Raw genomic sequence first — 22,645 nt, 5'->3', positions numbered from 1 at the left:
TTTCATAGGCATTTATTATAATCTGCAAACTGATAGAAGGAAATCAAAAGAAGGAATAATAAATTCTAAAACAGTAAGTTATCACATATAGTCTGATTAATTCAAGCAAACTGAAAAGCAATCCTCTATCCATTTAAACTAGTGCAAAAATGCTGATGCACACACACACACACACACACACACACACACACACACACACACACACACACACACACACACACACACACACACACACACACACACACACACACACACACACACACACACACACACACACACACACACACACGATTATATGGTTGGTTGGTTGCTTTAACCCTGTGTAATCAGGAATAAAAGAGACGCATTCACAGGTAACTGCAGGCAAAACACTGATGAGCCATGATGATGCATCTGCACGGCATTGTAACCCCACACTAGTGTAATTACACAGAGAGTAGCGCTCTGGTTTCAGCACGGCTTAGTATACATAGAATACAATAACAACTACGACAAATGCTTAATTGATAATCTGTCGCATGACGGTGACGTTTGCCGGCAAGAACTGTTCTTCAAACCTTTTGGTAAGCAGCATCATCATGAAACAAGAGTATAAATTTAGCTCAGGGCTGAGGGTTTGCTAGATAACCACTGCTATAAAGAACAACAAGCTTAGAGTATTGCACATAGACTTAACATAATGTATGAAATCTGCATCTGACCTCCAATCTCAAACATTATGAATATGAACATCCTGGCATTAACAGCTATGACTCTTTGACAGGATATGCTGGAAATTGTAAGACCAGGGTATATTATAGCTGGTTTCCAAAGGGGAGAGTGTTTTCTGCTGGTGTTTCAGTCCGAGTGTATCAAAGGGTGAGTGTATCAAAGGGTGCGTTCGGAAATGCGCACCGGGTGTGGTTAGGGTTAGGATTAGGGTTGGGTTTGATACACTCGGACTGAAACACCAGCAGAAAACACTCTCCCGTTTCCAAAGACATACTTGATTAAGTCAACTCAATTAAGGTACCTGCAATGATCAACTTTACCAAATTAACTGTTCAGGCCAGTTCTGGGATTGTAAATGAACCATCCTTCATACTCTCTAGTCACATTTCACGAATGCATGAAGCTCCATTACTGTGTTACTGTGACTGTAAAAAAATCAAAATAAACCTTCACAATGACACTGACAGTTACAATAGAAAATGCTATTGTCAATAAGTATAAGAATTGCAATCAATAAATTGCTACAAAATATTCTGGTAATAAATCTCTTTTTAAAAATACATTCCACAAACTGCAATTTTCATTTAACTCCAAGGGATACAGATAAGCCCTTTCATAAATGTTAAGCAACCATAAATTCAGACTAAAGAAAACCTAAGCTAAGGTAAGGTTTAGAACTGTCTAAAATAAATCACAAATTAGCAAAGTGCCAAAATAGGTCAAAGTATGCAACAGAATATAATTAAAATTTTCCCTCAGGTTTTTGTTTAATGACTAAACATGTGATTTTATCAGACATTCCAGTATTTAAAATATCAGCAAATTATAATTGGTCATTGACGTCCTCACACTCGTCATGAGTCACAACTACCCATTTCCTTTACTCAAGTTTATAATTATATAAAAGTTATATGATAATACTCATAATAATACACATATTTAATACAGAGAGGAGTGAACAGGGTGTTTTAGGTGATGCTGCTACAGCCTCACTTGTTTTTCTTTTCTTCTGGATAAGGAGCATAAGGAGGTGGCTGCTCCTACAAAGACATGAAGAGAAACATTTTGCAGAAGCACTGAAAAGAGTAGTCACACCAGACATGATTCATATCATCACTGTCAGGCAGATATGTCCAAATATGTCTTCCAATGGATTAAATGTATTATTATTTCATTACAAGCTCTTGTTAAAAGCCTATTTTTCATGGGTTCAATATTTATGAAACCCAGACAAGACCTTTCACTACCACTTAAAATTGCTAAAATAGCCGATGTACAAGCTCATAACACGTTGCACTTGTAGATCGGCTATTTTTGCTACTTTTGTGTGTAGTAGGGCATTAAATTACGAAAAAACATAAAAACTTGAAATGAGCTTTCTGACGGACAGCTACGATATAAAATAACAATTTCACACTAAAGTAAAGGACAAAAACATAAAGTCACTCACCATGGGCATGTAGACCTGGTGTGGATTGTTAGGGTTGTAATAGGCGCTTCCTGCTGCTTCAGCAGCCTTGGAGTTGCCTAAACATGAAGGAATGGAATGGCAGGGAGAGACAGGTGTTAGCCATATAAAGATGACTGAAAACAGATCTCTTATCCTATATTGAAAATTTAAAATTGCCTAGAGGGTGGGTGGACCATGGACAGCGGTCACAAAATGAACATCTGGAGGATTCCAGACCTATGAGTCGCACAGTAGCTCTGATCCACACCTAACTAGGCACCAACAGCCTACGTCATGTTGTAGTCCTCAAAGGACTACACTTTGACCGGAAAGATCAAACCGGAAACAGTTTTAACCCAAAATAATTCCCGGTGCTCAAGGGCATAATTTTAGGGCTTACCTAATAAACCCCTTGATTGGCCGTAGTTTTGCTTATTTTGGAAAAAGTTCATTCGTCTTTTAGTCCAACTCTTAGCGACTGGCAAGACTACACTTCACAAGCATTTAAACAGGGATTGGGGAAACAAACAGGGGGCCCCAAAACAAAGCGACACCGCTTCTTCAGCTTGTTTCCAGTTTAGGCCATGCCTAGACCGGATCACACGGCCTGTTGTAAACGAATACCAGGATTTGCATCGAGGTGGAAAGACTGGTGATGCGAGGTTACCAACACTGGTCAGGGGTCTGCCATCAGAATAGCTACACCATTGCTCTGCCTGGACACACCAGTCGGTGTGCTGGCAGGTCGCTCAAAACAAGAGGTTTTTTTTTTCCAACAAGTTATACCTCAAAGATGATTAATAAACGACAACTATATAAAATACAATAGCATTGGTATTACTGAAGGGGAGAAATAATCGACCAAAGTTCTGTTTTTTAGTCCCCTTAGTATAGTCACTACTGTATCACAATCAACAGAAACTATTTTATCGCATAATTACTATTGTTGCTGTAAATAGCTATGTGTCAATTGTGCACAGTTGTTATCCACGTTGAGGAAGCCCCGGTACCAGAATTTCACTGCTATTTACACACTCGTTGGCATGTGTTAGTCCATATGTTTCTAATAAATTAATGTTTACTAAAACTTTTCCGAGACTCACGTCTCCTCGTCGCCTTCAGAACGCTTCAGAACTACAGAACGTTGGAATACTTCCGCATACAAAAACGTCATGTCCTAGTATGAGCGAATCGCAACGGCGATCAACGTCACGTGATATGGTCGGCCATTTTTACCCAAGCAGTTCAAAAACAAGGAAAGCGATGAGACTCGGAGAAGTTTTAGTAAACATTAATTTATTAGAAACATATGGACTAACACATGCCAACGAGTGTGCCGTCCGGTAGATATAAAGCTGTTTCGACGACTCGGTGAGCAACTTATTGATTTGTACATGTTTTGAGCGTAGGATGGACGTTGGGGCTCAACCAGCGAGAGCCATATGACTCTGGTTTATAACTCCAGGAGAGACATAACCTCCGCATATTAGCATCCTCTCCTGGTAGTTATAATTTATGGCTAGGCATGGATGCCGGCGTCGCCGGTTCGATTCCTGATCCGGAAGACCTTTGCCGCATGTCACTCCCCATCTCTCCCCCCATTTCCTGTCAGTCTACTGTCCTATCAATAAAGGTATAAAAGCCCCAAAAGAAATCTTAAAAAAAAAAAAAAAAAAAAAAAAAAAGAAACAGAAATAACGGTTCATACAACTCCATCACAGATCAGAACAGTGCAACCTCATTAGGGATTTGAGGTTGCACTGTATACAGGGGTTTATAGTTTGTATCGATCAGATTGGATCATTGTTAGGTTAAGACAAAATATCCCAGGGGAGTGTTCATACTTCCGAATCTTGATATCGTGAATGAGACATCTGCTCCCACTTTCTTTTACTGGAGCGCTTCAATGTGATTCACAAAAATATCAGAACTGTCAGGTGCAGTGACACATACATACAAAGAGCAGGAGAAAACACAAGCCGAGACATATCCATATCCTGTGTACGCGCGCTAGAGCCCTGCACGGGCCTAAAATGTGGGCCCGGGCCCGGCCCTGGCCCGTGGACTTCAGTCCAGGCCCGGCCCGTGGCCCGTTTGGTGCCGCTATTTAAAGCCCGAGCCCGGCCCGAAGCCCGTCGCCTTATTATTAATTAATTATTTGTGTGCGTGGCTTTCACTGCTGTGCGCTACAGCTGCACTCTCAAGGGGAGTCCATACTGTCACAGACCACCGAAATTTGCGTCGGAAAGGTCCAGTTCAACTACAAAATGACATCTCTTGCAACTTCTGAAAAGGATTACTCATAATTTGAGTTCGGAAAGCTGCACGCACGTCAGAAAGTCGAAACTTTCCGACGAAAACTATGGTCGGAGAGGACGGAGACTGAGAGAAGTATGTACAGCCCTTATAGCTGTGCTCGTCTTGCGCTCTGATTAAAAGAAAGAAGTCAACACAACACAACAGCACAGCAAGTAATTACACACACATCACAACGCAAGAAATCTTCCTCCACCCACCGTTTGTTATGTTACTGTATATCTTCACAGCAATTAGATATTGATATTATATTCGGCTTGCCGCCCGCGGTTTCATGCCATCTCGTAAAATACAGAGTATCGTCCAGTACTTAAGAGTAAAGACGCACGCACGCATCCCGTAACTGATACGGGACTCGGGAGGTCGGGGAATCATTACAGGGCGATTTATTTGAGAAATGACAGTGAAATGGGTGAAACTACAGTAGTGCTCCTAATGTTCTAGTCTCGCTGTGTATGAACACGCAGAGTCGCAGAGTAGACTTGTGTGAGTGTGTGAGAAGAAAAGCAGTCGCCCTCGGCTCGTTGCGGCTCTCCATTGGCTAATGTACTCATGTCACGACCAATCAGAGCCGTAGATACGAATAGAGCCAATAGCCTAGAAGGCTATTAGCCTAGAAGGCTATGGGAGGCAGGCAGCCAGCACTCACGGTGGGACTACACCAAGCCGTTTCGCGCGCGTGAGTGCGTATGCGTGCGTATGCGGGGCACGCACGCGTATGCGCGTTTTGGATAGATCCAATGTATATCAATTCAGCCGGCTACACCAGGCGTACGGATAGCGCGAACCACGGATACGCATTCCCTAAAAATAGGATCGGTTCTATTTTTTAAGCACGCCTATGCGTTTTGTACATAGACTATCTGGTCTTCCTCACATATACTGCCTCCTTGGTGTAGCCTGGAGCGTTTACGCATACGCGAGCCTCTTCACGGACAGTACGCGCGTATGTGCACATTTTTTGGTGTAGTCCGACCGTCACTCACACACACCACACTCCATTCTAAGCGCACACACAGAGACGTCATGTGTGAAATTCACAGCGCGAAATGTTCCGAGCATGGTTCTGAGCCCGGGCCCGGCCCTAGGCCCGTTGGTGAGTTTCTAAACGAGCCCGAGCCCGGCCCGTTTTGGCGGGCCGGGCCGGGCCCTGGTCGGGTCCCGTCGGGCTTGCAGGGCTCTAACGCGCGCACGCACATGCACACACACGCACACAAACACTATATATATATATGTGTAGGCAGACCTGGAGGTGGTGGTGCAGCCCAGGTCTGTGGAGGTGGAGCCCAGTTTTGGGGTGGCCCGGGGTATGGTGGAGGTGGGGCCATGTATGCTGGGGCTGATGGGTATGCTCCTGCGTGGACAAGAGAAAGGAAGACATTTTTACACTCTCTGCCCCTCAGTGACAAATTAGTTTTGTAGTTGTACTAACACTCCCAAAACAGGGGTGAATGAGAGAGAGAGAAACACACAGAAAGAGAAATGCATCGTGTTCATCTTAGGTACATATCCATGTGGCTAAGCAGAGATAATATGACAAACATAATTTTGCACTAACAATACTATGCATGCTAAACAATATTTTTCCACTGATCTGAGTGATCTCCAGTCGTGTAGAAATGTAGCTATGTAATACTTGGTTTCCCAAAACGCTTGAGTCTTGCATTCAAAATGAAACATACAAAAAGAAAACTACTAAAAAATACACTCCATACCTGCTGGAGCTGTCGGATAAGGGTAACCAGTGTTGGCCATGGGAGGGGGTGGGCCTTGGTAGAACCCATTCTGTGGTGGAGGGGGTGCATAGGAGTAGTTCTGAGGAGCGGGTGGAGGACCATATCCGTTCATCATTCCAGGTGAAGGGTAACCATACGAGGCAGCGCCATTTTGAGCTGGAGCAGCGCGGGAAGCTGAAAGACAGTGAGACATTGGCTTCCTCCCAACATAACAAATGTAACACTGGATTTTATCCAAACCTGTACAATAATGTTTTTTTAAATACTTCTCTGAACCCAGGTTTACGAAGGATGAACCAACCATAGGTGGATTTCAATAGAATAGAATAGAATGTATAGAAGGGACTAATTGCTCCAAAGCATATTTTGGATTCTGAATTAGACATTTTTAATATCGCTTTCCCAGATAATCGGAGACAGAGAGCTCTAACTACCTACTTCTAAATGCAAGGAAGTTGCTAGAACTGGGGCAAGAACTAAACACCAACACACCTACAGTTTGCCTAGTAGGGAGGAACTGCTATTGGAAACCAATAGTCACGCCCCAATGTGAGAGGTTGCCCTTGAGACTTTGGATTGGTTCTGCAATGCAGGTCTTTTTTCGTATTATTTTGGGGCTTTTCTGCATTTATGATGAGAGTATTGACAGGGTACAGGGAAAGAGTCGGGGAGTGACACGCATTAATGGTCCGTTAGGCTCAGGAATGAAACCCATGGCCTCCTTCTAAACGGCCCTGAAAATTCACTTTTCAGGTGACCAGAGGCGAAGGTAGTCATAATCACTTCTCCCATAAGACAGGCGAGAAGTGAGTGTCTTTTGATTTTGTAAATGCAACAAATGTTTTTATGTTTGTAATTTGAGTGCCAAGGACTTCCGACGTAAACAAGACTGTAAAAGGCCTTATTCGGGATGTTCCTGTTGGGCAGGATGTTCTAACTGTACCTGTGCTGTGCTGCATCTCAAATGTGACTACTGTACATGTGATGTTGCTCACTGTGACTAATAAAATATTCAAACCCAAGCCGTCATCAGAGCCTACAGTATATATGGTACACACCGCTTAACCATTAGGCCATCTGCTCCCCTGTAATGCAGTCTTTTAAACTCTAATTTTCCACCCAGGTTTAGCAGAAAAGGTTAAGAGATTGTCCTCAGTCACAAGTTGAGCGAAGCGTTCAGAGATTGACTTGTGAGTCTAAATGCAGCAACACATCAGACCGACGTGAAAGCTCTGTGGGTGAAAATCTGTTGCAGTAGATGCGGTGTGCCACACGGTCGTGGCGGGTCTTGAGTTGTCGCGAGGCGTCGCTTGCTGAACGAGAAAGCTCAGTCGGGGCACGGCCACACTTTAGGCTTGTTACGATTGGAATGACGCTTTCCTGCCATTCCATTGAACTTTGACACTTGGCTAATGGGAGTGTCAAGAAAGGGCTGTTCTGACGGCGTTTAGGTCTTTCCCATTTGTTAGTGTGTATCACTACCGGGTGACAGTTGAGCAGTGCTGAACCCTGAACCTGTATTCAACCCTTGTGCATGTGACCCCGCAACGGCTCAATGACACTTCGGTCATCGTCATAACGCCATCTTACCATTTGTGGCCAGTTTGAAGAGATGCTGTCCAAGCTCTATAGCTCCCCCACTGTTGAACGACATCTTGAAGCTGGCCTGACCCTCAAAGCCACCTGACATGGGGAAAATGCTATGTTAACACACCAGTTGCACCATGGGAACAACTGTCCTTCAAAACGTATGAATTCACATGGAAGCCACAAGAGGTAGACACTGACCAAGCTGAACTGTAGCGAGGAAGAGGCAAACAAACAATCTCTTACCACCAGGTTCAGCTGACACTGTCCCTTTAATGTAGTTGGCTGCGAAGACCGGTTGCTCAATGCTACAACCCTTCATCAGATAGTAAGGAAACATGGCCGACCCCAGACAGTCCTTGGTATTACTGCTGACAAACACCAACTAACCCACAGAAAGAGAAACAGATATTAAGAGAGGGAGACAGAGGAGGGTGGAGATATGAGTGTGAGATGCAACATGAGGGGAAAACAACTAGCAACTACCAAGAAAACACTACATCACACATAACTAATCAATGTTTTGACAATAATATGCACTGACTGTACCCTGTATGGTGTAAGGTAAATTGATCCTTTTTTGGTTCCTTTAAGAAGATCTGTCTTGCAGGAGACATCGCTGAAGGACAGTTCCACATGCTTACTCTCTCTCAGGACACTTTGAAAAAAGAGGAGACGTATGTCAACATCACAAACGTTTAATATGACATAACATGTGTGTAATGATGTAACTTTCCAAAGTGACAACACCTCCCAACCACAGCAGCAGCATATATCCTGTTTGTGTTGCCTGCTAGCATTAGCCTAGCTTAGTGCTAGTCAGTGGTGGAAAAAGTACTCACAAGTAAAAGTATCAATACTCAGTTACAAGTAAAGGTCTGGATTTCAAAATAGAGGTGTAAGTAGGTACTTAAAGTACCAAAAGTAGAAAGTACTCATTATGCAGAATTCAGTTTTCAAATATATATAAAATTATAAAATGTATAAGAAAACTTAAAAAAGGTAACTTGTAACTAAAGTGTTCAAATAAATGTAGTGGAGTAAAAGTACAATATTTGCCTGAAATACTCCAGCAAAGTAATAATAATAATAATAATAATAAAATAAAATCAAAATTGTACTTAAATAAGTACAGTACTTGAGTAAATGTACATACTTGACACCACTGGTGCCAGTCAGCGTAATGCTAATTGTTAGCTTCTGACAAGTATACATGGTTGTCAAAAGCATGCAGTTACATAAATGTGACTAGGTCTGGTACTTTGTTCCTTATGTCTGCATTGGTCATTTTTCTTTTTTGTACAGATTATCCAAGTACAGAATCTAAGCTTTCATATGATGTATCATTTGTTGGAATTGGAGCATATTTGAAGAAGTTATGGATATTTTAAACTTGTTGCACCATAAACCCCAAAGTGCTTAAAAAGCCATTTGAATGCCAGGAAAATTTTTACACCTCTAGGTCGCCAGAAGTGGGTGTGACAATGGGAGGGACAATAGGTACTTACCTACACCCCTAAATCACTCCCCCAAGTCAAACCACACCCACAGTGGTAGCTGTCAACTTCAAATTTACTTTTATTTACTACAATTATTTAAAACTACTATTTAGTAGTAGACCTGTGGTAATATATTGTGCTATAGTGCTTGCAGCCATGTCAGAAATAGTGGCCAGTGGTCTTTTCTACCTCCTCCCCTCCTTATATGCTCATCCTGTCATTTTCTTCTTTTTGTAGTTTTTATTTTTCACTAAAATAGTGTGTTACAAAATTACCTACATTTTATAATTAAGTAAAAGTATCAATACTGCAATGTAGAATCACTCTGTTACAAGTAAAAGTCCAGAATTAAAAATGTACTTGAGTAAAAGTACAAAAGTATTGGTATCCAAATGTACTTAAAGTACCAAAAGTAAAAGTACAAAATGTTTGAAAATAGCAGATCTACAAGCTCACAACGCGTCGCACCGCAATGCGTTGTGAGCTTGTAGATCGGCTATTTTCAAATAGCCTTGGTATAACATAGGGCTAAAGTGGTTTATGTATGTTTTAAACTTTAGTTGCTTTGTAGATTAGCATTATTGGGCTAAATGTAAAGACGCTACGCTGCGCCAACCGTGAATTCAACACAATCTGCTGTTGAGCCGTTTAACCAATTTGCTACGTACGTCTACACAAACGGTCAGATTACAAAGATAAATTGCTTTAGTGAAGGCTCACGGATGTCACCATAGGGTACGCTCCCGCAGAATGTCCCGTAATGATCGTATTATTTAACGAGGAGCATTTTAATCCGATCGGTCGTCGTTTCCTTAAAAAGGTATTAATGTATCTAAGTGCAGTACACCTCGCAACCGATGGGGTCGCATGGCTGAAAAACAACAGAAAATGGCGTCTGATCGGATTAAAATGCTGTTTATTAAACAATACGAAAGATACGGGTAATTCTGCTTGAGCGTACCATACTGTGACATCTGTGAGACTTCAATAAGCACTTTATCTTTGAAATATGAAAGTTTTTGTAGACGTACGTAGCAAATAGGTTTAACTGCTAAACACGAGGTTGAAGTGAATCTATTACGTGCGCTGTGCTTTATATAACATCGTCGATTTTTCTGTTTGTGTAACTTCAGTCAGATTGAAGGATCATCTGAACTAATGAACCACAATCTACAGGCTACGCTTAACCGCCTCGCGTTGTGAGCTTGTAGAAGAGCAAAAATAGAGTTTGGTCGCGTTTTATACAACAGATGCCTACGTTAGCCTGCAGCTAAGTGCATGAAGCTAACGCTATAGCGTATCTCGCATCTCGGCCACTAGTCTGTAGTATAACAAAGCCCCGCTATTCTCGAACGCTTCTTGCCTTTTGTGAACATTATATCCAAAAAGTAAAGGTCCTATGCCGGTCTCTCATCTGTTTACTTCATTAGCGTGGAAGAAAATCGAAGCAGCTTGTTGAAATAAAGTTTATATCGCTCATTTTTGTCAGCCGGTCCTTTGTTTTTAGACATGCTGCCTCCCCTGGTCACGTGGTATAGACACAACGAATAATAGAGGGGAAAATAATGCAACGGCTGACAAAATGAGCGATATAAACTCTTTATTTCAACACGCTGATTGGATTTTCTTCCACGCTTGAAAAGTAAACAGTTGAGAGAAGTGTATAGGACCTTTACTTTTTGGACAGAATGTTCACAAAAGGTAAGAAGCGTTCGTGAGCGGTGGGGCTTTATTTTTTTACCACAGACGAGGCTGAGATGTGAGATACGCTGTATAGCGTTAGCTTCCCACTAGCGCCGGCTGTTCCATTGCGAGAAGACATCATCGCTGTCTTTCTTTGTGTGCCCGAGAGCGACTCAGAGAGTCAGATCACGACGTATAAATCAAAAAATAAATCCTTCCAGAATACTGTCTTCTGCAAATCAATAACATTAGCGAGATGAAGTTAGTCAGACTGAAGAGTGTTTACACACTAGATCCAGATGCACCATGCTGTATGGGCGGTGCTCAGAGCGTGAACACGAGTGAAACCTGATGAACAATGGATTCCGTCGGCCAATCGAAACTAATCTAAAGAGCTGACTTCTCCGCCTCCAGAAACGGTCTGTAATCTCTCACAAAGTAAGGCAAGTTTACAACACTAGTGTTAACATTTGGCAACCTTAACAAAGATATCTTATGGAATGAAAACATTCTAATATATTCAAACTGTCTTAATAGAAAAAAAACGAAAAACGAAAAAAATAAATAAACCAATCTTATTTTAGCATTTTCTGACTTTTAAAAACGGCGACAAATGGACCTTTCCACCAGCACCAGACACAAATGTAAAGACAACGCAGCAGCAGCTATGCTAACTGATGGAAAACTATATGAACTTTGTCGTCGGATAAACGACGTGTTTTCATTCATGATGGCGCAGACACATTTCCAAGCTAGCGTTAAGGCTACCTTACTTAGCCAGCGTTCATAGCCAACGTTAATGCCATTAAATAAACTCAATAACCGTTTGCTACGTAAACATAAAAACATGTACTTAACAAGTTAGGCCACGGTAGCAACCCAAATATATTAATGACATGTCAGTGTACCTCTCTCCGTTGTTTATCAAAAGACCACCGTTTGGGGAATGATTTCGATTCAGAGCCATGTTTACTTCACTGGAGTCAGGTCTGTCTTCAGCGTCAACTGGGTTGTGGATGCCTCTAAACCTCGCGTCACAGAACCGGTAGGAAGCCTGTTTTCTATTTACTGCTCGGTGCTCAGATCCGGTCTAGAGCCCGTGGTATCCTGTCATTTTCACGCACACATTAGATAGATACATTCGACACACAAAAGCCGTTTCCGTATCTGCTCCAGGCCGGACATGCAACCTGCCAAGCAAATGGATCCCAGCCTAAATGTCAACATGTGACGTAACGACGTCAGCTGGTACTCTTGTGATCTACGGTAAACAAGCACATTACATTGATTACTGTTGTGTTATTGTACACTTGAATGTCTTCTGTAATCCTTCAGTACTTGTATTTATCCAATTAGATCGCAACATTAATTGCATCCGGGATTAGACCCCAAAATTGGCAGTAGGACAGTATTTGTCGTGAAATTTCACATTGAATTATTAAACCCCATTTAATGATATGGCCTACTACTTTAATTGGGCTTGTAATATAGGCTATATCTTGATGCCATGTGATGTAGTGTTTGTAAGGGACAAACCAAAGGCCCAGTGTTCTGACTCACTGCATGAATCACAGGACCTTTAACGTGACATTTAAAAGGAAAGAACGGCTGGCAATGAAGTGACAAGTGGTTATATAATAATTAGGTGCATAATTAAGCATTTCCACGGGGATAATGAGGAGGATGGCTTCCATGAGGAGAGGCTGTGCTGTTGTGTATGTATTTTGTCCTAATTTTTGTAAATCTATTAAAGATTATTAAAACAATAAATAGCTACGTAACTTCACCGATACAAATGCAAGTCTTGAACTGATTAGTATAATTAACATAAGTCACGTGATTTTTAACGTGACCAACATCCAACCAATTTGGTTGCTGTTATTATAATGAATTGCAAATTACTCGTTCAATACACAAACATCTACACTGCAACAAAAATGAAGTATTGCTCATCAAATCTCTCTTTGATTTGGATAATTGCTGGCCTCGCGGCGCAATACATGTGTCTGTTTCACAAGATAGAACAAACACTTGGGGAGAGGGAAGTCCTACCCAATGTTACCTGTTCCAGTCGCAAAATACGTGCTGTGTTTGGTCGACTGGTCCAAAGTAATCTTTACGTGCGAGGTAAGATAGATCTTTTTTTTGTATAACAGTCAACGTTGGGCTACAGCTTTAATTGAACAGGATAGTCATACTCAAATGAAGCCCTATATCAAGTTGATAGTGATACCATTATCATAATTCCTGTGCTGTATTATTGATGATTTAATCACGTTAAAAGATATTAATGATCAACAAAGTGACCTTTCTAACACCTCCAGACTTGACAGGAGAATATCCAGTGCGTAATGACGAACACTGTGGGGTACAGTGGAAGAGAGATAAGAACAACACCCTCATTTTTATCAGCAGATATGTCAGCTGCTTTACTCTTAATGACACGAAGGTAAAGTAGCCTCTCTATCTCTGGGACTCTGGGCCATTGCATTGTATTAATCAATGTGTGTGATACTAGTTTCCTGTAGACTAGAGTAGCACAACCCGTTGTTGGTGAGATGCTGACAATGGTTGATTTGGCCAATAAACTGAAGCAAAACATAAAAGTCACATGTTATGGACTGGATGCAACAATATTTATTAACTCTAGAACACTAAATGCTGGACAATTATGTTTATGTGATTTTCAAAATGTTGATGTCTGAGGTGGGTGGGTCCTTGGGTACCTTCAGGATGGACATCATAGATAGATGGTAGGGTAGAATATTTCTAAAACAATACCCACATTTTCACAGATTTTGCCCCCCATGATAGTTTTTTTTGGGGGTGAAATTTCATGTTTCATGTTGAAAAAAGAGATTGTCATATATTGTTGTACTTTAATATATTTTGATGATAAATTTGTTATGGAATATTATATCGGATAAAATAGACCCAGCATTAGTGATGGTGTGACAAAATTAAGCGCTAGTGTTCTAGGGTTAAGAATATTGCTAGCAAGGCCTTATCAAGTCCTTAAAAAATATTTTTGGCATTGAGGTTGGAGTGTGTGACTATCTTTAAATATTTTCTTTCATAGCATACTCTAGTTTCCTAACATCAATCTTTCTATTCTTGTTTATCATCAGGGTAACAGGTGGGTCATACCGCTACTGGTGCAGCTGATCGGAGATGATCGTCGGTTCGAGGTCAATATCAGCTGTCCATGGCCTCGCCCCCACATCTCCACCACACGTGAGTACATGTGTGATACACATCTTTATCCTTCATATCTGAAAACCATGAATAACTATTTCCTTTTCACCAGACTTTAGTAAATTTCGTGAGAAATTAGAGAAAATCTAAGATGATTGTTTGATACAATGAACTATTTACCACTGCTTGTGGGTAGTTCACTACTATAAGTGCTAATATGTTGTTCCTTCGTCCTGCTGCTACAAAGTCAAGAGTTCAGCAAAAGCACAGTCGTTATACTTTGCCACCAATCCACCTCCTGTGACTTCCTTGGGGACCATCGCCACCAATCCACCTCCTGTGACTGCCTTGGGGACCATCGGGACCATTAAAATGAGAATTGCAAAAGGTACAGGAGTGAAATTGGATTCAAATTTATGATTTAAGAACAGGGAGTATGAGCATGTCATTTAATTTAATGTAGAATAATTGCAATGCAAAAGCTAGTTTTCTTTTTTAGCCTTTTTGCTTTATTGGAAACTTCAGTGGAGGGAGACAGAACATAGAGGGAAGGGAGAGTGGCTGTTATGCAACAGGTATTTAGCTGGAAAGAAACTCAAGTTACATTGCAACTGTAATTGTGTAATTTGTTTAAGTGCCAGTATTAACACTCAGCAATTTATAATGTAATCTTCACAAAACATAAAACTATTGTCCTTTTTCTTTTATTTCAGATGCATCATTCAACTCCTTCTTCCAGGAGGACCAGCTGCCTGTTGCCGTCCACCTCGGTAAAGCCATATATGTGGAGATTAAGATGGATCCACCCTCTCTAGACCTCCCCGTCTCCCTGCGTGTACGAGACTGTTTCGCTTACCCAGCCTCCAGACGATCTGTGTGGACACTCCTCTATGATGGGTGAGTCATAACATTGCCCTTTGCCCACACAGATCACTGTAGTTCTGGAAACATGCTGTTTGGCTTGCTCAGTTAATTAGAAAGTCACATTTGCCCTAAGACAAGGCAAATAAGAGCATGTCAACTTTAGATAAAAGTAACAGAAGTTACAAACCTGCTGTGTTTGGACTGAAATGTTTTTCATCCATTGGAAGCTGCCTCACATCCAAACTTCATCAGGCGATGAAACCTTAATAGTCGCTGCTGAGCTTTTTTCCTCACATCCCAAGTTCCCAGGAACTTGAAAGTAATGACCCTGCATCCCTGCATCACGATCAGCTCCTTGGCAGTGTTGACGTTAAGGACGAGGTTGTTCTCCTTGCCTCATCCCTGTAGGCATAGGTGCAAAATTATGTGCACGCTCCTGGGGACTAAACCTGAATCAAGCGCGACCCCATTATTATTAGCCTATTATGTTTTTTTTTAATGAATGAATGAATTAAGCAACCATAAAACCGTAACAACACTAACACCTGATACTGTGTTGACTGGTTCCGTGTCAACTTGTGACTTTGTCACTTGTAGCAAGTGAACACACACACACACACACACACACACACACACACACACACACACACACACACACTGACAGACTCGTCAACAGCGAGTCTCAAGTCACGACACCTCTGTAATTGAATTAATGAATCTAGGAACATTATCAGTAGCCTATGCCCACCTACAGACTACACTACAGTACTTAACAGATCACATGGACCATTGATAAACACCGCTTTTGTAGCATGGTAAAGGTGCGACTGGGGCAGCCAATGTATGTACTATAATGTAAATCTGACCAAGCACGGCGGCGCTTGTGGTGAGTGCATGTCATTCCTAGAGGGGGAAGCACCAAGCACTCATCATTGTTGACAATCTGGCCTATCACTGTCATGTCATCAGCGTACATGATGATGACATTGGAGCTGTGCGTGGCTATGCAGTCATGATGAGTGTACTGGGAGTAAAGGAGAGGGCTCAGCACGCATTCCTGGGGGGCTCCTTTGCTGAGGGTCAGGTGATCAGATGTGATGTTGCCCATTCTAACTACCTGGCAGCGTTTCGTCAGGAAGTCTAGTATCCAGTTGCACATGCCTGGGTGCAGCCTGAGGTCTCTGAGCTATGTCAAGCCTTGCTGGGACTATGGTGTTGAAAGTCGAGCTGTAGTCCATTAACATGAGTACATGCTTGTCCTTGAGCTTCTTGTCATTCATGTGCAAGAGGACGATTTGAAGAGCCATGTTGACGTCGATGTTGACGTCTGCAGTGGAGCACCGTTCATTAATTAAAACAGGAGCGTTCCCAGCATTGACGTTGGCGCGATGCTCGATGCGCCCAGTGGAGCCGGGGGGTATGCCCATTGCCCGGTGTAATTCCTTCAGTGCTGTCTCTTGTAGACGAACAGCATTGTCATTATCTGCATACATTTTTCAGAAGCTTAGAAAACGTTTTAATAATTTTTATCCCACAATTTTTGTAACCCATTTTTCACCCAGTGCCAATTATCTAATGTAATCCTGGGCGCTACACTCCCTCTTCCAACCTGGGGAGAGCAACGGACTGACTTCATGCTTCGTTCTATGCATGAGTAGTCCAAGCCGCTGCTTTTCAACTGACAGGGGAGAGATTCCCTGGCTGGATGTAGCGCGTGGAAGGAACATGTTATTCCAACCAGTTCCTTTCCTTTGTCACTCATTAATTAATAGTTTAATGTTATGTTATGACATAATGATGCCTTACTTACAGTATGTAACTGCTTTTCTATACTATTGCTTTTCCTCCTGCCTTGTGGAATGTATACTCACATACCCACTTCTCTCTCATGCACACACAATAAAAATGTTATTAATTTAACAAATTCCTAAACACTCTCACTCGCACACGCACACACACACACACACACACACACACACACACACACACACACACACACACACACACACACACACACACAAACACATTTTCAGATACATCTCGTGTATGGGACCGCAATGGAAATAATTAATCCTTAATGGTGGTGAATTATGTATTTTCTGTACATAATGATCATCGTCAATAAAGATATCAATCAATCAAAAACACATTGCCCCCAACACTGTGGACAGGTGTCCTTATGCTGTGGATAACATGAGAAGTTCCATTCCCAAGGACAGCCATGGGATGACAACATCCCACTCCCAAGTCAGGCGGTTCGATGTCAAGACTTTTGCCTTTGTGGACAATGGCCATCCAATTGTGGAAGAGGTAAAGTCTTAACATCAGTCTATTGCTGTGATAAGAGACTGTATTGTATAAACACCTGCTACTATTACTTAAAAGTATGGTACCAAGATACCTTCTCAGTCACTTTCTTTGAATGTTGAAAGCAATCTGGGAACCCATCAGCAAAATAATATATATATATATATATATATATATATATATATATATACACACACACATACAAATATTTTGGGAATCTGTTCTTATTACATTGAAAGTAATCCTGATTGTGAAATTAAATGACTGCCTACAGCATCCATAAAAAAAAGAAAATCCTTGCAAAATCAAACTTAATCTTCATTAGTAGGGGAGCAAGTGCAAATGGAGATAGGAATAGAATAATATACTCTTTGCATAAAGCTCCACTTAATAAATAGGGGAAATGGGCTAAAACTGTGCCAACAATGATAATAATAATCAATGACTGCTTTAAACTATTTCAGATATACTTCTACTGCTGGGTGGAAATCTGCACAGAGGATGTGGAGTGTGCACAGCACTGCACGATTACCTGTGAGTTTTGAGACATGCAGATTTCAATTGATGCTGCATCTCTGGATAAATGGCAGTGATTTCTAGCAAACCTATTATCTTTATATAATCAGGATTTCTAAACTGATTCAGTCAATATTAGTTATACTTATTGAATGCAATACATTATCTTAATGTTATGCGATATGCATGCCTTTAGTTTGAAAGAATGCTGTAGGCATGTTCAAACGGTTCTGTTGCTCTTGTGACTTTAATTCTACAGCACCTGAGATTGAGAGGCTGAGGAGAGAGGCTTCATCTGGGTCCAAACAGGCCCAGTTTGTCTCTTTAGGACCTCTGTTGATGGGTGAGAACAGCACTGGACCAGAGGACGATCCATGTGTTGAACAGGGTATAGGTAGGCCCTACATTACTTTATTATATTATAGCTGCCGTGGGGGAAACCCTTTTCCTATGGTGTTCCAAATAATATACTGTAGCTATTTAGTCACAAGCTCTTGTTAATACTTTTCATTGGTTAATATTTATAAAATCCAGACTTAACCACTTTCAACCTGATGTCCGTATTTTGGGCATGTAGGCGATATTATCGGAAATGTATGAAAAAAAAGAAAAGAAAAGTTTCTGCCCCACAGTTCAATAATTGTCAGAACACAATTCTAATTTGATTTATTCCAAAGATGTTAGAACATTGTAATTACAAACCTCGATTTCCCCTTTCCTCAGTGTTTCAGTCTACAATGTATGCTCTCTCTGCTGTGAGCAGTGCTCTGCTGCTGCTGTTGTCATTTATGGTCTTGTCAAGGATGAGGAAACGTCCAGTAACACCTTGTGATACGCAACTAAGCATTGATCCATGTCAATAAAGCATTTCAGCTCAAATGTATTTCACGGTGCATCATTTCTTCTAGACTCCTGAGATGCACTTGGGTTTTAATATAGCAAAGCAATCTCAGGTGATTTAGACTGCACACCAGCATCAGTACCCTAAATCATTAAAGGTTTTCTAAGCTCTAGAGTTTCTAGAAACAAATTAAGCACACTCACTGTGCAGAACTAGTGATATATTCACAAAAGGAGTACTTTATTTTTTTGTGTGTTCATATATAAAAGAAAACAATGGAAAGGAGTCCTCAGGGTAGCTTCTGGTTTAGTAAGGTCGGAACTTCCTCTGTGCTCTCAGCACAGCTATTCTCTGTTTGTCCTCTTCAAACTTTTTCCTTAGTTCAGCAATATCTGAAAGACATGGTAGTTACATTTAGAACAAGTTCTGCTATAACCAGTAGTGTGTTCTAGATGTTTTTGAGGGCATCCTACAGTATAATTCATGGGTTTTTAACCGGTGGGCCGGAGGCATTGCAGGTGGTCCCTGGGATGTGTGTGTGTCAGTTGTAGACTGCATCATATTTTAACCACTAAAAGGTGTAGACTGCATCATATTTTAACCACTAAAGGAGTAGTTCAATCCCCAAAATGGATAATCCTATTGATTATAGTAAATGTACCCCCATTGATTCCAGATGGGGACCCAAAAGCATTTGGGTCCCCATCCGGAATCAATAGGGGTACATATACTATAATCATATTTGTGTCTTAGGAATGCGACAAATACAAAATATTATTGAACTCAAGTTTCCATGGCGTGAGTAATCAATAGGAAAGTCATTTTGGGGGAATACTACTTTGACTGTGGTCCCCCAGAGGTCTATACATGATCCCCTCAACAATCTTTGCAGAAAATAGCTACATGTTCATAATGTTCACAAATCACTGTTGTGAGCTTGTTGATACTTTCACTCAATGTTCGCCCTAGAAAAAGGGATTGAATCTGACTTAGATCCATGCCACACGATTATCGTCTTATCTACTGAAGCAGAAATGGAACAATTATAATCTGGTGAGCTCCTTCAAAAGGTTCAGTAGTCCCAATGTTTGCATAAAATGTTAATGAACTTACGTTCTTTCTGTGTATTTCTGTGCTGCCAGGTGTAAAAATTCAGGAGCTCCTTCCTCTTCTTCTTCCTGATCTCCTTCTGCAGAGTCTTCTTGTTGGCTGCCTCACTATGGGGGCGGGCCTTGGCACCTTTGTTTCCTTTTGTCACTTTAACCCATCCATCTTCATCTTCCTGCTGCTTCTCAGCCTCCTCCTTCTGTAGCTCTTCTTCCTGCAACAAAGATGGAAGTCTTCAGGAGCTAGAATCACTGGGAAAATGTGTGGATGTTGGAGGTAAAGCTACATAATCCTCACCTTCTCTTTCCTACTGTCATAGACTTCCATGAAGGCGTCAACCTTTACTTGCAGCGTATCTGGAGGAATGAATGACTCTCTGTACTGCGCAATCCATTCTGGAAAAACAAAGAAATTAAAGAAACTGCAGCCATTGAAGGGATTTGAACGTTTTCATGGCTTTATATAATTCCTTTGACAACCTCTAACAAGTATGGCTTTGTGTAGAAACAGTTCTGTGACAAAGAAGCGTCTTTCACTTTTACTGATATAAGGATAACACAATTATCTCCCAGACTTCAATAAAGGTTTATTTTATTACATTGTCATTTAATGTGGTTGTCTCAAAACTAATTTCTGCACCAACAGACAATAAAGATTAAAGATCTAACTTACTTTGTACACCGGTCTTCACTTTCCGCTGCTCTGTAGAGACCACCAATGGCACATCATGGGGGTGAGACTTGGCTGCTGAAATACTGGAGCCATTCTCGAACACAACGTAGCCCACTTTGAAACCCTGTAACCAACATGATACAAGGGGGGATACAGTAAATGACCTGAAATAGGGCAGATACCAGAACACATTGATCTTCATAGCCCTGAATCCGGAGTAGACAAAGTCTTAAACCCAATTTAAAACTGGATTCCCCAATGGGCATTTTATCTTATTTTAATGAATAGGGTTTCCAATGGTAAAATTTCTTTCCTACAATGTCATCCAAAACCCAAACCACTGGCTAAGAATAAATGATAGGGGAGGGGAGGGGGGTACTGAGAAAAAGAGAGAGAAGCTACATTATGACAAACCTGTTTTTTAGCTGGTTTGAATATGTTGCTCAAATCGGGTTCAGGTTCAGAGGAACCAGGCTGGTCCATCAACGATACTGACTGAACAGTGCCAAACCGAGAAAATAATTCCTTGACCACCGCCTGTAACACGAAAACAAAATGAGACGTTTTGTATGCCAATCACATGTTAAGTCTATCTATACAGAAAGGTAATTAGTTTGGAAAACCATCTACCTGTGAGCAATACGGAGGAATGTTTAGAACAAACAGTGTTCTGTCTAGGGGTCTGTAAGTCGTTTTCTCTGCTCGAACTCTGTGCTCTTTCACGTACAACTTATGCTGTGCAACACTGTTTGGGGTGAACTGTAAAGACAACTCTGCCGTAAAAGACAGAAGACAGCTAGGTCAACAAACATGCATGGATACATAGGGCAGAGGAATTCACAAAACGTACACATTACCACAGCAAGCACATTGTCGACACAGAATAGCAGGAGGTGCACTGCTTAGCTTTACAGGGAGTCAGGACCCGATACGCGACACATTAAAGATTGCACGAGTGAACACTATTGACACGGGTTCTCCATGTTGGCAAAATATGTATATATGAATGTAAACGACATATTAATACCTGCAAATCCCCCAGGAATGATACAAGCTTGACTATTGCCATGTTTCTTCTTCTTGGAAGGCGCCATGTTTGGTGTAACCTTTTACACAGGAAGTAATAGATACCGTCAGATGCCGTCGACTGGTAGTTGTAGTCATTTAGGTGAGGGCTTTTTGTAGTCCTTTTTTGAAAGACGTGATGCTGATGTTGCAACTTGAAACCTCACTCAAAATTGGTCTGAAAAGTTACCTACAATCGGCAACTATTCGAAACGTGTAATAAACCATAAACTAAGCCCATACCTACCTCCCCCTTTCCTTTGTAAATATCCCCTATTTGCTATTTCACTTAAACATTTTCTTTTTCCATTGTTTTATTTTTTGATTGACAATTCCTTATAGTCTAGTAGCCAGCCCATAGAGCCCCATTGTAGACCTGGACATTTTGAGTCCCCTAAAGTTTTATGTTAGAAATGTTGAGTATGGGTCCCCAGCATGTAAAAACCACAGGATGCTAACTTGTATATGTTGAGCAATTTTCATAATCAGCCGCTAGAGTTGGTGTCCCATTAACTTTACATTACAGGAAAAATAAGCAAAAAAATAATCTGCTTTAAGTAGCATATGAGGGGTCTAACTAGGGGTATTTTATGATTCTGAATCCATTGCAAGCATCCGTTTTGCACGAAAAACATTCCTTGGTGAAAAATCGGCCTTGGTTTAGTGATCACTTTTCACATGTTTCTGGGGTCCGTTTTAGCCCAAGGAATGTTTTTCATGCAAAACGGATGCTAGCAATGGATTCAGAATCATGAAATACCCCTAGTTAGACCCCTCATATGCTACTTAAAGCAGATTCATTTTTTGCTTATTTTTCCTGTAATGTAAAGTTAATGGGACACCAACTCTAGCGGCTGATTATGAAAATTGCTCAACATATACAAGTTAGCATCCGGTGGTTTTTACATGCTGGGGACCCATACTCAACATTTCTAACATAAAACTTTAGGGGACTCAAAATGTCCGGGTTCACATTCTGGCTACTAGACTATTATGCAAAGTACTGTGTTCTAATGTTATAAGACAGTGGTTCCTGTGTAAATAAGCCGAACAGCTTACTAGGATCTCCTTTTAGTTGACCTTGTACCAGTGATTG

General features: G+C 41.2%; 3 protein-coding genes across 3 annotated transcripts; 1 reads left to right on the top strand and 2 right to left on the bottom strand.

The window, feature by feature from the left end:
• Positions 1 to 38: 38 nt before the first annotated feature.
• Positions 39 to 11,976, bottom strand: wbp2nl (WBP2 N-terminal like). Its single transcript, XM_080725029.1, has 8 exons — positions 11,891 to 11,976; positions 8,350 to 8,458; positions 8,047 to 8,185; positions 7,804 to 7,896; positions 6,193 to 6,387; positions 5,724 to 5,831; positions 2,162 to 2,238; positions 39 to 1,751 (listed from the first exon to the last, which is right to left on the bottom strand). Exons 1-8 carry the CDS (start codon positions 11,947 to 11,949, stop codon positions 1,701 to 1,703), a joined length of 831 nt encoding a protein of 276 aa, XP_080581155.1. The 5' UTR covers positions 11,950 to 11,976; the 3' UTR covers positions 39 to 1,700.
• Positions 11,977 to 13,272: 1,296 nt separating this feature from the next.
• Positions 13,273 to 18,780, top strand: LOC308282857 (zona pellucida sperm-binding protein 2-like; the record flags this gene model as incomplete). The annotated part of the gene is made up of 7 exons (XM_080723245.1): positions 13,273 to 13,431; positions 14,111 to 14,216; positions 14,891 to 15,074; positions 17,213 to 17,351; positions 17,813 to 17,882; positions 18,124 to 18,258; positions 18,773 to 18,780. 7 exons carry the CDS (start codon positions 13,273 to 13,275, stop codon positions 18,778 to 18,780), a joined length of 801 nt encoding a protein of 266 aa, XP_080579371.1.
• A 146-nt stretch (positions 18,781 to 18,926) lies between these two features.
• Positions 18,927 to 21,585, bottom strand: rrp7a (ribosomal RNA processing 7 homolog A). Its single transcript, XM_080724194.1, has 7 exons — positions 21,512 to 21,585; positions 21,115 to 21,257; positions 20,899 to 21,021; positions 20,485 to 20,608; positions 20,110 to 20,207; positions 19,819 to 20,026; positions 18,927 to 19,097 (listed from the first exon to the last, which is right to left on the bottom strand). Exons 1-7 carry the CDS (start codon positions 21,576 to 21,578, stop codon positions 19,012 to 19,014), a joined length of 849 nt encoding a protein of 282 aa, XP_080580320.1. The 5' UTR covers positions 21,579 to 21,585; the 3' UTR covers positions 18,927 to 19,011.
• Between the last annotated feature and the right edge of the window lie 1,060 nt (positions 21,586 to 22,645).

Source organism: Nannobrachium achirus, assembly GCF_963921795.1.
Source record: "Nannobrachium achirus genome assembly, chromosome: 4".
Lineage (NCBI taxonomy): Eukaryota > Metazoa > Chordata > Actinopteri > Myctophiformes > Myctophidae > Nannobrachium > Nannobrachium achirus.
Note: the sequence above shows the minus strand (reverse complement) of the source record. Positions and strands in the feature narration are given on the sequence as shown.